Below are 14,856 nucleotides of genomic sequence, written 5' to 3'. Positions count from 1 at the left end.
CACAGAACCGAAAATCTTGGACCATTCGAAACTTTGATGTTTCGTCAAAGTTTGATTTCTTTACATTCTTTACATACATTACATTACTTCAATCGCGTCTAATTTTTTTAACGTTCACTTGCGTTGTGACAATTATCTAAACGAAATACGTGGAAAAATGAAAAAAATCCTGCTTAATTTATGTTGATACCCGCGTTTTTTTCCCCCCTTTTTTTTACAATCTTATCAAGTGTTATCGAGTCGAGATAATAATAACAGAGAAGTTTTTTTAATTCTTCGACGAGATGAGTAAAAAATAAAATAAGAGGACAAGTCGGTGAGAGTTGAAATCCTGCTATTGTTCCTTTTTTTTTTTGGATCCGTTATCGTATTACCTACACGCGAATGTGAATAAATGAATCAAGTACAATTGAATGACAACTTTTTTATCCAGCACTTAAGTGACGCTTTCAGATTAGGGCTAATTATCACCAGTTTGGGGAATCGATGTATTTATTCTGCTCACCGAGTGTGTAATACCGATCAATGTCACACAGCGGTGCCAATATCAGCTAAATTGCTTTCACCTGTAATGCAATAACTGTCGTGTCGATATACCGGACGGTTGTTCACTGTGAAACGTTATCTGGTATGCCACGCATGGCATGGATAGCAATCGTATTATATTTAATAGACGCCTGAATCTGTATAAAAAAAAAAAAGAAAGCAAAATCAACATGAAATTCGACGATTGGAAAGATAATTTTTCACGTGATATCTAAATTTTGATTATTTTCATTAGTATCGATTGATTTACCTTTGCTCAAAATTTATTCGAAACAGTCGAAAATAGATAATTACGAACAAAGATAGTTCAAACTAGTAGACAGTAATTTGGCATTGTTCCGACCGTGATTGATTGTGGCCCAAAATGATCGAAATTCAAGTAGATTTATTCAGGCAAAGGATTTTAAAGCGTGAGACAAAATTTCGTGTAATGAAACAAAATTAGGACTACGTTAGAAAAACTCTCCTGTAAAACGGAAAAGCTGAAGTTCATTATTCGCGTCATCAGTTGACAGAACATTAAATTACATTGAATTGAATCATAAATAAAACTAAATTTTTGATCCGGTATTTTTGTCAACGGTTAAGTTTTTCATTAGTTAATTTTGCGCGGGCAACTTTTGTCACAAGTTATTTTTTGCGTCAGTTATTTTTGCCCACCAGTTATTTTTGCGCGCGTTATCTTTGTCCGCGTTATTATTTTTCCCAACGACTCAGTCCCGGCACCTAAAATTTCTACAAGAATTAAAATCCCGACGATCCGCAGGTGCCGCCGAGGATAATCCAGCGTTTGCCGACAACGTCGAGGCCGACGACGCAGGAATCAACAACCGAGAAGAGCCAGAACGCGTCGACGTCGATGCCGAGCGAGTTGGCCTTCGAGGAGACGACGCCGCAGCCGGAAGACGGTTTCGCGGCTTATTCGACGGCGCTGAGCGTGACGATAGCGATCGGATGCAGCCTCCTGATACTGAACGTCCTGATATTCGCCGGTGTTTACTACAAACGGGACAAGAATCAGCACAACTGTCCGAAGAAGCGGACCCAGGAGAACGGGCAGATGCCGAACAACATATGCGGCGAACTGGAAACGAAAACCGAGCGTCACCACATCCAGCATATTCCACCCCCCGAGTTCGCCGACCTCCAGAACAACTCCTGCCACGTCCCTATGCCCCCGCCACCCCCGAAGAACACGAAGCCCGGAAAACCCGCGGGGCCCAATCTCATAATAAGTCCCAACCAGCTACAGCAGGAGAGCATGGCCATGGTCGGAAGCGGCGGAACCCTCAAAAAGGGACACAACCACCAACAGATTATGGAGGAATTAAGGGTCTGACTTAGGCGGGAGGAGGAAATTCAGGCGGACAGGATCAGGCGGAGGAAGGACAACTGGAACTACCTTTTCCCTTAGAGTAACCGGGAAATTCTTACTTCTCTCACCGTGGTTTTCTCTCCAACCCCTTCTTCGCCCTACTAAAAGCTCTTGTATTTTTTTCTTTATTTATTTATTTATTTTTTTTCTTTCCTTCTTTATCTTGCCTTTCATTTTCCTCGTAACGATGATCTGTGATACACGCCATTCTCCGTAATCTAATCTCAGCAGTGCAATGATGGATAGTAATAACAATAATAGTCTTATAACTCGCTGGAGAACTGAAGCAGTTCGGTTTGGTCTTATTTCGTACGTTATCGCTGATGTAAAATTTCTCATAATTTTCAAACGTTTTTTTTTAAATCGTTTCATTTCTGGTCCTGTGATTATTTTTAAAACCCGTGGATATTCCCTGATTTTATGAACACGTTTGTCGTTACTCTATGCGTGTGTTTGTATAACGGAAACTGTGTTGAACCGATGATATCTTTTTCACAACTGCCAAAGTAAATAGTAGTAATAATAAATAAAGCAGATCAATGCGTACACTCGGTAATAATTATATTCCTATAAACATAGGTACGTTACATGTATACACGTATATATATATATGAATATATATATGTATGTATATATAATTTATTTATATATAATGAACGAGTGAGAGTGTAATATGGTGAAAAATACTAATCAAAAGTGTGATCGAACTTGTTTCGGATCGTTTCTGAATTCGATCTGTAATTGTGGAAATAATAAGTGATACAGAAGGCTTGAACATAAAATAATAAGAAGTAATAGTCGTAACAAAAATGAAGAATCGATAAAATGACAAGTTTAATCTATGCAATTCCCGGTAATGGAATACGAATAAAATTTTTATCGGAGTGTATAAAATATATCCACATTTGGTTCGAAAACTTTGACGAAGCAACGATTGATCGTCTTTTCAATGAACGTTTATGAAGTGAAGAGGGATAGGTAAAATGAAACACAGAATTTTATGGAAAAAAATAAGGTATAGGTAGAGTAAAATTGATAAGGTAAATTTAAATACAATTATATGAATGATATAAATATACTATATAATATACATATGAAGACGAGTAAATATGACGTTGATATTGTACGAATGGTGAATTATTATTTGTGAAATTAATGTCATGAAAGCGACGGTAAATTTTAACTCGGTTTGAGGTGAAACAAAAAAAAATAAAAAAATAAATGGAGCAGTGAAAGAAACAAAAAGACTTTTAACTGCGATATTTTAGATTGAGAAACTTTGTAAATATAATTTACATATATATAATATATAAATATAATATATTATGTACATGTATACGCATATTATGTGACTAATAACCTTGAATTTGAAAATTATCGTACGAACAAAAAATCAGGAAGAGAACAAAAATTTGGGAATCCTTACCTACCGGTTGTAATTAGAATTGAGAGATTTCGACTAAAATTATAATCAATGAGATTATACGTCGTGGTAAAAAAATTTAGTCGATTCAATTGATTCTAAGACGTAAAGAAGTGAAAAGAAAACGATTGGATTGTTTAACTTGTACAGAGAACGTGGTTTACGATTATTCCAAGTACGCGTTCCAATTCATGTGCTCGGCTATGGGGATTTTCTATAATTCGAAACGTGTCACTTCAATTTTATGCTTTACGCAACTAATATGCGTAATTCATACTAATAGCGGCATAAAAAAAAAAAGAAAAGAAAAAACCTCGTAGGAAACTAAAACCCAGAACAAGGAACAGAAAAATTTGTAAATAACTGATATCGAAATAAAATTACACATATATATTACTATTACTATTACTATCATTATTACATCATATACTGTGACCATCATTATCGTCAGTATCGATGCATCGATGATAGAACATAAGAATAGACAAGCCTTCGAGTCGTCAATAATCACTGAAAAATACTCAACGAGAAAATCGTTAAGTCATTAAAGAAGAGATACAATTGGAAAAGGTTAATAATTTTAATTTTCTTACACCGAATTGTTGTAAAGATAGTTTCTCTTGTACTGCATAAAAAATTTCTTGAATGTTTTAAATTCGCTTCGTCATCGATTTTACCGAACATCGAAAGAAACAAGCGAGAAACCGTCGAAGCAAAGAAAAATTTTAAGCAAAAAAAAAAGCTCACTACGGTGAGTAGAAAAATTTTCCGCGCCTCAATTGTTTTTCAACGAGTTGTTATTCGTGATTTTCCGGTCTGCCGTGTTTCCGGCGCTTACTAAGCAGGATCTACATTTTCGGTTCGACTAAATCCTTCATGTATATCATATTCGTATCGCAATCATAAAAATATAATTTATAATTTCACGGGCTTGCGGTTCACGCAACGAAACGAGAAAATCTTAATTGCTGAAAAGGTTTCACTATATTGCGAAATGATTTTTTTTTTTTTTTTGCATCAACAATTTTCTAATATTGTTCACCTTCTTTTTCTCAGTCCATAGTCAAGCCGTTTTCCAATTCTTTCTTACGCAGATATATCACACAGAAGTAGAAACGCAGCCGCACTACAGTTTTCGTTATACAAGAGCTTTGCAGGGTAGTGAATAAGACGGGGAATGGAATAGTTGCAAGCGCAGACGATCGAAAGGTATGTATAACCACATATGTAGCGCAGGTACTGGATACATACTCACCAATTTACCTTACATCCGCGGATATTTTCACCCGTAGCGAATTCACCCGCCTGTGGAAGACATAACGTGAATGCATACACATACGTGTGTACGTAGAGCAGCATCGTTCTCGTAGGAAATTGCTTCTCTGCATCCTTTGAAAACAAGGTAAAATGCAAATTCTATTTCGCTTATCCTTTGCGAAAGGTTTACATACAAATAAACACGCTGAACTTGTCTCGCTTTATCCCGAACAACGTGAACGACACTTTGTGTGCTTCGGCGATGCACGATTTTCTCAAATTTCAAGCTGCAACGAGCGCAAAGAACGTCAGGAAAGGTAATAAAGCTTTCGGAAAATTATTATCCTAGAACGGTAAAGAGGTGAGATGAAAAAACTGATGAATGAGAATTCTCGACCTCGTATATAATCTATCATAGAATCTTGGTGATCGGTCAATTAAGTAAACGTATTTTTAGTTAACGTTTCGACCCGGATATGGGCCCTCCTCAGAACGATTTATTTATTTAACTGTCAGGAACAACAAAAAATTTTTTTTATATACATAATAATACTAGAAGTACAATCAGACATTAAATATTGTAGATGTAATACTCTTAGGGCTATTATATATTATTGGTTAGTAAGAACAATTTGATTAATTGAAAAAAGAATGGCTTAAAGTGTTATTTACCTTTTTTTTAATAAACAAGTGGACTAAGATGTAGTCGAATTCACAATTTACAATTAGTGGAGACAACGTTCTTTGAGTGACGGTAGTCAATGTCAATCTTCTAGTTATTTTACATGTAGGAGTTAATAGTTGGAAGTCATTAATTAAAAAGATTAAAGAACTATGTTTCTTCACAGTCAATATGTCATTGTGTTAAAAGGTTTTTAAAGAAGGTCTTTTTAGCAGTAAAATTAATTTGCAAAGTGTCCAAGAAGTGGAGGTAGGCTCTTTATGACTATGTTCCACATGTCTAACAAAAATTATTGTTGGTTGAACCGATTGGGTCAACAGGTGAATAACGACTGATGGGAGAAACAAATATGATCCAGAGTGAAGGTGAACCTAATATAAACAATTATACAGAAAAACAAAATATATTTTGTGAAAAAAATTATATAGAAAAACTGTGTTATGGGGACAAAAATTTTTTTGTATCTAGTTAAGGTTGAACAATATTTGTTGTGTGGGCGGAGATTAGAGGTTTGTAAATGTTACTTAAATGTTCAACATCTTGTCCAAGATTAATGGAATTGGTGTGACCTACAATGTTACACATTTCTAGTAATAGTCTTTTATAATAATTGGGTTCTTCACAAAGGATGTTTGTATCGTCGTAGTTAAAAGTATGTTGTTTATTGATACTATGTTTTGTTAGAGCGGTGTGACGTTCTTCAATCTCATGTAGATTGCGTTGATGTTCTTTGATCCTGGTGTTAAGGTGTCGGCCAGTTTGACCTATATAAACTTGGTTGCAATCATTGCAAGGTATTTTATACACAACATTGGATCGTTTGCCAATGGGGATCTTATCTTTTCCCGTATCAAAAACTAATTGTAAATCTTTTGAATTTTTTCCAACAAACTTGACATTATGTTTGGCAAATAGGCGGTTCAGTGACTCAAAGAGACCAGATACATATGGGATGGGGATATATGTAGTAGCGGGTCTATTGTTATCGTCTGCGGAAGCAGAGTCAATATTATTGTCAGGTATGTTGTTGATGTTGGTGCGTCTCTTATTAATTTGTTGGTGTAATAGGCCATGAGGATAATCATTCCATCTTAGTATATTGTATATGAGCGACAGGTTTTTTTCCTGGAACTCTGTACTAGAAAGTTTGATGGCTCGGTCAACTAGGTTAATGATGGTGCCTATTTTGTAGGACATTGGGTGGTGAGTATTAAAATTCAGATATCTCTGAGACCAGGTTTTTTTGTGGAACCAATCTGTTTTGATACTGTTGTTGTTGTGTATCAGCAATACATCTAAGAAATTGATAGCGTTATTTTCTTCTATTTCGATAGTAAATTGTAAACGTGGATGATATCGGTTAAAAATATTAAGAGTGTGATCTATTTTTTCTTTAGGAACAGCAGTAAGAATATCATCAACATATCGAAAATAGAACGGTAAATGAAAATCAAGATTGTTAATGCAAGACACTTTAACTACGACAATACAAACATCCTTTGCGAAGAACACAATTATTATAAAAGACTATTACTAGAAACGTGCAAAATTGTAGGTCACACCAATTCCGTTAATCTTAGACAAGATGTTGAACATTTAAGTAACATTTACAAACCTCTAATCTCCGCCCACACAACAAATATTGTTTAACCTTAACTAGATACAAAAAAATTTTTGTCCCCATAACACAGTTCTTCTACATAATTTTTTTCACAAAATATATTTTGTTTTTCTGTATAATTGTTTACATTAGGTTCACCTTCACTCTGGATCACATTTGTTTCTCCCATCAGTCGTTATTCACCTGTTGACCCAATCGGTTCAACCAACAATAATTTTTGTTAGACATGTGGAACATAGTCATAAAGAGCCTACCTCCACTTCTTGCACACTTTGCAAATTAATTTTACTGCTAAAAAGACCTTCTTTAAAAACCTTTTAACACAATGACATACTGACTGTGAAGAAACATAGTTCTTTAATCTTTTTAATTAATGACTTCCAACTATTAACTCCTACATGTAAAATAACTAGAAGGTTGACATTGACTACCGTCACTCAAAGAACGTTGTCTCCACTAATTGTAAATTGTGAATTCGACTACATCTTAGTCCACTTGTTTATTAAAAAAAAGGTAAATAACACTTTAAGCCATTCTTTTTTCAATTAATCAAATTGTTCTTACTAACCAATAATATATAATAGCCCTAAGAGTATTACATCTACAATATTTAATGTCTGATTGTACTTCTAGTATTATTATGTATATAAAAAAAAATTTTTTTGTCGTTCTTGACAGTTAAATAAATAAATCGTTCTGAGGAGGGCCCATATCCGGGTCGAAACGTTAACTAAAAATACGTTTACTTAATTGACCGATCACCAAGATTCTATAATAGAGATGAAAAAACACCTCACGCATTAAATTCAAATTTACCGCCGCAGGATAACAGTTTACAGTTTTTTACTCTTCTAACTGATTTCTTATTATTATTTTTTTTTTCGAACCTTTTTCGAACTTGCGCGAAGTTTTTTTTACCCACGTCATTCTTTGTTAAATAACGAAAAAAATGAGATCCTTAACGATCAGACGTGTACCCGAAAGATGGAATTTACTAATTAGGGCGTTTTTTCACGCCCTGTTACCAGAATAGTTAAGAAAACAAAAAAAAAACAAGTAACGCCACCGTTCAAGGGTTAACGATACATTTCATTGTCACGTGTTGAATTATATCCCAATCAACATAATTGAGTAAATCTTTTTCTGTGCTTTTCTGTTTCTCTCTGTCTCCGTCTCGTCCGACTCATTTTTGAAACTCGTCCTTTTGCATTATTTTTCCTTTCTTCTTTGTCATCATTATTTTTTTTTCAAGCTTAAACAAACGCTAAGGAGACGGCTGAATACCCGAGGTTGAGTATAACGGTTTAATCGTGTAAAATGATATCTCTTTGGGAAAAGTTTTGTGAATCTTCTTTTATACCGGCATTTTAAGTTTCGTTAAGTAAGATTGATTCCCGCGGCAGTTTAAGAAGCTCTTCGGCCAGGGGATTACGAATTTGTTCCAACGGCTCGCGGCTCAGCTGAGCAAAGCAACCTTGGCAGCAGATGTTATACGCAAAATTGTTTGATTTGAGAGATTTGAGTTTGAGAGATAAAAGAGTGGTAAAACTATGAGGTGAACAAATGAAGGAGAAGACGATTTTATAACAAGCATACGTATGTTTATGAGTTAAACTTCTTTGATCCATCAATTTATCGCTCGATCGTAATACGGTTCTGAAGTATTTATCGAAATGCGATAATTTATATTGCATCCGCTTATCTATATCGGCCATAGGCTGAAAATAGTGCGGGTCAAGTACAGCGTTAGATAATATGTATCATTGCTCCGTGATAACTTGTTTGTTTGGCATTGATAAAGTGATCACCTGACGGGGATAAATCGTTATCTTTGTAGTCCTTTTATCTCTAAGATGCAGAAGATATCCAAGATATTAGTTGCGATAAATTCCCCCGTGACTTTCACCGCTTGGTCTCATCGACAGATGTAAATTTGTTTCAGTTCAGTTACAAGCAAAACTTGAAACCACGTGGAAAAAGGCAAAATTAGAATGCATCTGCAAATCGAACAATTCAGCGACGAAATAAAGGATCTGATGAAAACCGTGTACCAGAATCCGTTTCGTGGTGATTTTGTTAAAGTGAACGGCGTAACGATGCCGGAAAAATATGAAAAGTTGGCGGACGCCATTGAGAATTTCCAAGTTCGCGACGACGATGTCTGGGTTTGCAGCTTCCCGAAGACCGGTGAGAATGAGAAAACTTGCAAGCTCTCAGGTAACGCGACAAGATCAGTTCTGATTCCTGTCACTTTTCAACAGGCACGACTTGGGCGCAGGAAATGGTTTGGTGCATCGCGAATGATCTCGATTACGAACGAGCAAAAGTTCCTCTGACGGACAGGTTTCCTTACTTCGAGTAAGTTCGAAAGCTCAGCTATTTTGATTCAATTTGCTTCAGCATATCCATATTTGTTTGTTTCAACAGCATTTCGGCGCATGCCGACTTTCCTGCAATGGTGGAGGCCAATCCTGAAATCCAGATACCCAGCCAACTAGTTGACAGTGTCAATTACACAGCCAATGTACCCAGTCCGCGATTCATCAAGACCCATCTACCGTTCAATCTTCTTCCGCGGCAGCTCCGAACCGGGGAGAAAAGGCCAAAAATTATTTACATCGTTCGCAACGTCAAGGATACTTGCATCTCTTACTATCATTTCATGAGAATCTTGGAAGATCTGCAAGGGAGCTTCGAGGACTGGTGCAATCTCTTTCTTAATGATGCTGGTTCGTACGAATGACTTTATAAATAACTTTTACACTTTACTCTCGCTTCGCATAATTCATCCACGAGGTGCATAACAATTATCTTGTAAGCGAAACCGTTATTTTTCGTAATTTCAATGTATTTCAGTAATGTACGGACCATTTTGGAAGCACGCGCTTGGTTATTGGAAGAAAAGAATCGACGAGAATCTGCTGTTCTTGAAGTACGAGGATATGAAAAAGGTCAGACTCACTGATTATTTATCAACTGCATTCCAATCACTACATTCACTCTGTTGCGTCCACTCGTTTAAATTTCTACTCATTGATGATCCGATTCCATAGGATTTACCGTGGGTAATAAAGAAGACTGCGACGTTCCTCGAGAAGAATTTGACCACCGATCAGTTGTCGTCCCTGACCGAGCACTTGAGTTTCGAGAACATGAAAGCAAATCCAGCGGTGAACAACGAACATTTGATTTATGGAATTAAGAAATTGACGCAATCAAAAGTCGATGGAAAATTCATGAGGAGTGGCGAGATGAACCAATGGAAATCCGAGATGAGTCCGGATATCATCGAACGATTTGACCAGTGGACGCGAGAAAATTTGGAGGGAACTCGTCTGTACTTTTAAAGAGAATGTAGCGTACAATAGCTTTAGGTAACATCGTAAAAAAGTCCGTCAACACGGCAAGGCTTGGCCAGCGTATTTAGTTAATGAATGTATGACACTTTACACAATTGGTAGAAAAATAAGAGGCCATCATCACGAGCGGCGAACGTCGTCAACAACGCTGTGGAGGGAGTGCCATTGTGGAGCTTTGCTATCGTGATCGCGTCACTACGCCACGAACCAATCGCGCCGGGGAATAAACCGAGAAAGATCGTCACTGTTCAACTTCTTCCTCCGTCAGCGCTCGGCCGCTCCGTAAATAACCTTCACGCAAAATAAAAATATTCGTAAACATTTAGACAGTTATAAAATATTTCCATACGCACATTCTCCACATAACCTTTAATACAAAATGTTACATACACATCCACCCAAAATTGCTTTCAGTTTTGATTTCATCACGCGGCATATTATAAAAAGCAAGCTGCTTGGGTGTGAGGTCTTCTTTGATCCAGAAATTACCGTATCCCATGGATTTTTTATTGAACAATGATCTCCAGGCTGCAATGTGCTAAGTTATATGCGTGTTTTTGCTTCTAAAATATTTTTACTGCTTTACTTTGAATTCGATAAAATTGAATGATGTAATATTTTGTATGCCTTATCAATTGACTGGAAATACAATGGCTGTTATCTATAGAACGTAATCGTTGCTCAATTATTATCGATATCAAATCCAAGCTCCCATTAATGCAATTGTTGCATAGGGTAATTTATTTATATTTATTTTTTGAGTCATTGAATATATTTGACCGAACTGACGATTTCGACTATGATGGAAATGGTAAGACTGGTATATTTCGGTTCTCTGTTCACCGATTACATTAATACAGTGGTTAAATGAGATCTCTTCAAGCCTATGTTCTGAATAAGATCGTCAAATGTCGCGGCTGATCGTGAAAGGGTAGAAATATGTGATAATATTTTAAAGAGACTGCCTCACGTGCTTGAACTTTTTTTTCTTTCGTCTCAGTATACTTGGCGTGAGACACTTTCGTGTCTATTGATTAAATAATATTCCATTATCTTCTTCGTAAGTCAACCCGATCTTTACTCAGAGAAGTATCGGAACGTACCTACTCATTCCAAAAGCAAGGAATTTGCGGGGCTTGTGACGAAAATGAAATGATCCGAACATTACATATTTATTATGTACCTGTTGAAGAAATGTACGTACATAGTAGTTACATACATTATTAGCTGCCACATTCTGTGATAAAATAATGACAAGAAACGGCTTTGTTTGTTAAATGAATATTTGATATGATTCTTCTGTTGAGATACGTTGCAATGATAACATAGCCAAGAACACGGACCGTTTTATTCACGTAACATTTTATCACACAAGAAATATTATATACCATATACCGATAATCATCTGGAACGATGTTTGCTCGATAATTTGTTTTGAAATCGATAAAGTTATCACTCGAAGTGCATTAATATTTGAGAGGCAGGATATATTCAATATATTCCGTGCTATGCATTCCGCGCGATTTTCACCTCTCAGTCTCATCGACAGATGTGAATCAGTTCAGTCCAGTGATTGAAACTTCAACCGACGTAAAAAGAGGCAAAATTAGAATGCATCTACAAATAGAACGGTTTAGTGATGAATTGGAGGATATGATGAAAACCATGTACAATTATCCTTTTCGTAATGGTCTTATTAAGGTGAATGGCTTCACGATGCCAGGAACATATGAAAAGTCTGCGGACGCCATTGAGAACTTCCAAGTTCGCGACGACGATGTCTGGGCTTGCAGCTTCCCGAAGACCGGTGGGAATGAGAAAACTTGCAAGCTCTCAGGTAACGGGACAAGATCAATTCTGATTCCTGTCACTTTTCAACAGGCACGACTTGGATGCAGGAAATGGTTTGGTGCATCGCGAATGATCTGGATTACGAACGAGGAAAGGTTCCTCTGACGGAAAGGTTTCCCCACTTGGAGTGAGTTCGAAAGCTCTGCTAATTGAATTAGTTTGCTCAACAATAGTCGTAATTTTTGGTTTGAACAGTCTTTCGACGCGTGCCGACTTCTCCGCCATAGTGAAAGCCAATCCTGAAATTCACATACCCAGAGAAATGGTTGACAGTATCAATTACACAGCCAATTTACCCAGTCCGCGATTCATCAAGACCCATCTACCGTTCAATCTTCTTCCGCGGCAGTTCCGAACCGGGGAGAAAAGGCCAAAAATTATTTACATCGTTCGCAACGCCAAGGATACTTGCATCTCTTACTATCATTTCACTAGAATCTTGGAAGGTCTGCAAGGGAGCTTCGAGGACTGGTGTAATCTCTTTCTCCAAGATGCTGGTTCGTACAAATGATCGCTACTTTACTCTCACTTTGCATAATTCAATTATCAAGTGAACAACAATTATCTTTTAAACTGTAATTGAAACTGCAAGTTCTGAAAGGATCGTCATAATTCCAATTCATTTCAGTGATGTACGGACCATTCTGGAAGCATGCGCTTGGTTACTGGGAGAAGAGAGTCGAAAAGAATCTGCTGTTCTTGAAGTATGAGGACATGAAACAGGTGAGACTCGCTGATTTGTCAGCTCAATTTCCGTCACTCCATTTACTGGACCATTTACGCACATCTGAATTTCTACTCATTGATGATCCGATTCCATAGGATTTACCGATGATAATAAAGAAGACTGCGACGTTCCTCGGGAAGAATTTGACCACCGATCAGTTGTCGTCCCTGACCGAGCACTTGAGTTTCGAGAACATGAAAGCAAATCCAGCGGTGAACAACGAACATTTGATTTATGGAATTAAGAAATTGACGCAATCGAAAGTCGATGGAAAATTCATGAGGAATGGTGAGATGAACCAATGGAAATCCGAGATGAGTCCGGATATCATCGAACGATTCGACCAGTGGACGCGAGAAAATTTGAAGGGAACTCGTCTGTACTTTTAAAGAGAATGTAGCGTACAATAGCTTTAAGTAACATCGTAAAAAAGTCCGTCAACACGGCAAAGCGTGACTAGCGCATCTGGTTATTGAATGTATGATACTTTGTACAATGTGTAAGAAAATAAAATATTATGGCATCTTACTTACCGTATACGACATCACCATATTAGTTGTCTAATTCTAATGTAAAGTGGTTAGAACATTACTTTATTCATCAAGAATCTGGCTAGGCCGAATAAACTTTACGATCGTTTCTCCGATTGCCGAAGTCGATACTGCTCGTGATACTGCTGAAGCCCTGCGAGTGGATACTCCATGTGTCATCATTCAAGGCTGTTAGGGTTCTCGTGGCCATCGTGGCCATCCTACTGCGAGTTTTGTCTATCCTGCTTCATGGATTTCTATGGCCGTCGTCTGTCAGTTGCCCAAGGCTTCTAGCTTCGCCGCTTTCGGGAAAGCTTTTTACCGTATCTGCGGTGCCTCCATTCGCTCAGTAACGCTCGGGGATTGAAATGCCAATCAACACAGCCCAAACGCGCGACGCGGTTGAGTTGTACGAATTTGGTACTCCTGAAGCGCTGAACCTGATTATGGTTCCGATCTGTGCGACAAGTCACAGAAGCATCCTTGATACGCTTTTTGATCTCTGCTTCATAATTATTTGCGTCTGAACGCCTGACAAGAAAATCATAAATCGCTTTTGTCGAAGATTCCCGGAAACTTTCAACATAGTCCTTGTTCGACTATGATGCGTTATACCTCTACGTAATTCTTATGAACTTCTTTTTCAGTATCAAGTTCTTATCTGTATCTATAATTTATTCTTGTCCATGTGACGATATTGTGCGATTTTGAAATTGCCCTCTGAAGTTTGCGTCACACAGCCACCTATATTTAGGCGTCAAGCAAGAGAAACGTCTGAAAATATGAACACTCCACGGGAAGGCGGCAAGCTGGCAGATCTTCAATTCCCCGTAGAAATCACAGATTCATTGTTAATATCATTTCATCAAGTTCAACAAATCGTCATCACCATTTGATCTTCTTAGTGAACAGAGACGTGTTGTTGGAAAATAAAACAAACGAATTCACGCAGTCGACGTAATCGTAAATTTTGAAACCTTTTGCATCGCTGAGTCAGCACGTACACGACATCAGGAAACGTGGTTGTCCTTATCTTAAAATTCTCCTTAATACCTGGATGATCACACGACGGAGCTTCTGCTGAATATGAACAACGGGCTAAGTGATGTTTGAATTATTTTTGACTCTTAAACTAGACTCGTTATTATCAAAGACAATTTTATAGTCTGACGCGTGTTAATTCCTGCCATCTACCAAATTTCATTTATGATTATGTGATATTTGATTTACCATAACAATATTTATCGGCGAATTTTACCTTAGTTCTCACTGTCTGAATAAATGTATAAGTATGTGATTTTGATTGTAGTAACAATGGACATGACTGGAGGATTTGTTAACGTTATTTATATTTCATTTATTAGATTCAGTGTCATATTCATCATCGTTATTGTTTTTGTTAGGCCGATCATGCCATTTTTTCATTAAAGACTCAAATTCTTGACCTTCCCTGTGTTAACATTTGTCTCTACGTTGTTCGCTGAT

At 37.2% G+C, this 14,856-nt stretch overlaps 3 protein-coding genes across 4 annotated transcripts in view; all 3 read left to right on the top strand.

Annotated features, from left to right (window-relative positions):
* LOC124300384 (neuroligin-4, Y-linked) overlaps nucleotides 1-3,725 on the top strand; it is a 221,928-nt gene extending 218,203 nt beyond the window's left edge. For both annotated transcript variants that reach the window (XM_046754447.1, XM_046754446.1), the window contains one exon: nucleotides 1,313-3,725. In XM_046754447.1, the coding sequence (XP_046610403.1) occupies nucleotides 1,313-1,885 (573 nt within the window). In that variant the 3' untranslated portion in view covers nucleotides 1,886-3,725. The remainder of the gene's footprint in view (nucleotides 1-1,312) is intronic.
* Nucleotides 3,726-7,282: 3,557 nt separating this feature from the next.
* LOC124300385 (luciferin sulfotransferase-like) lies at nucleotides 7,283-10,932 on the top strand. Its single transcript, XM_046754448.1, has 6 exons — nucleotides 7,283-7,417; nucleotides 8,847-9,091; nucleotides 9,166-9,262; nucleotides 9,332-9,633; nucleotides 9,761-9,855; nucleotides 9,958-10,932. The coding sequence occupies exons 2-6, from the start codon at nucleotides 8,896-8,898 to the stop codon at nucleotides 10,249-10,251; spliced, it is 984 nt and encodes a 327-aa protein (XP_046610404.1). The 5' UTR covers nucleotides 7,283-7,417; nucleotides 8,847-8,895; the 3' UTR covers nucleotides 10,252-10,932.
* An 841-nt stretch (nucleotides 10,933-11,773) lies between these two features.
* Nucleotides 11,774-13,362, top strand: LOC124300386 (luciferin sulfotransferase-like). The gene is made up of 5 exons (XM_046754449.1): nucleotides 11,774-12,070; nucleotides 12,145-12,241; nucleotides 12,310-12,611; nucleotides 12,743-12,837; nucleotides 12,937-13,362. The coding sequence occupies exons 1-5, from the start codon at nucleotides 11,875-11,877 to the stop codon at nucleotides 13,228-13,230; spliced, it is 984 nt and encodes a 327-aa protein (XP_046610405.1). The 5' UTR covers nucleotides 11,774-11,874; the 3' UTR covers nucleotides 13,231-13,362.
* Nucleotides 13,363-14,856: the final 1,494 nt, after the last annotated feature.

The sequence above is a fragment of the Neodiprion virginianus genome, chromosome 3 (assembly GCF_021901495.1).
Source record: "Neodiprion virginianus isolate iyNeoVirg1 chromosome 3, iyNeoVirg1.1, whole genome shotgun sequence".
NCBI classification, from domain to species: domain Eukaryota; kingdom Metazoa; phylum Arthropoda; class Insecta; order Hymenoptera; family Diprionidae; genus Neodiprion; species Neodiprion virginianus.
Note: the sequence above shows the minus strand (reverse complement) of the source record. Positions and strands in the feature narration are given on the sequence as shown.

Coding starts and splice junctions, on each gene's coding strand:
- LOC124300385 (XM_046754448.1), top strand. CDS start 8,896: ATGCATCTGCAAATCGAACAATTCAGCGACGAAATAAAGGATCTGATG. Junction 9,263..9,331: donor GACAGGTTTCCTTACTTCGA/GTAAGTTCGAAA, acceptor TTGTTTCAACAG/CATTTCGGCGCATGCCGACT. Junction 9,634..9,760: donor TCTCTTTCTTAATGATGCTG/GTTCGTACGAAT, acceptor AATGTATTTCAG/TAATGTACGGACCATTTTGG.
- LOC124300386 (XM_046754449.1), top strand. CDS start 11,875: ATGCATCTACAAATAGAACGGTTTAGTGATGAATTGGAGGATATGATG. Junction 12,071..12,144: donor TTGCAGCTTCCCGAAGACCG/GTGGGAATGAGA, acceptor ACTTTTCAACAG/GCACGACTTGGATGCAGGAA. Junction 12,612..12,742: donor TCTCTTTCTCCAAGATGCTG/GTTCGTACAAAT, acceptor AATTCATTTCAG/TGATGTACGGACCATTCTGG.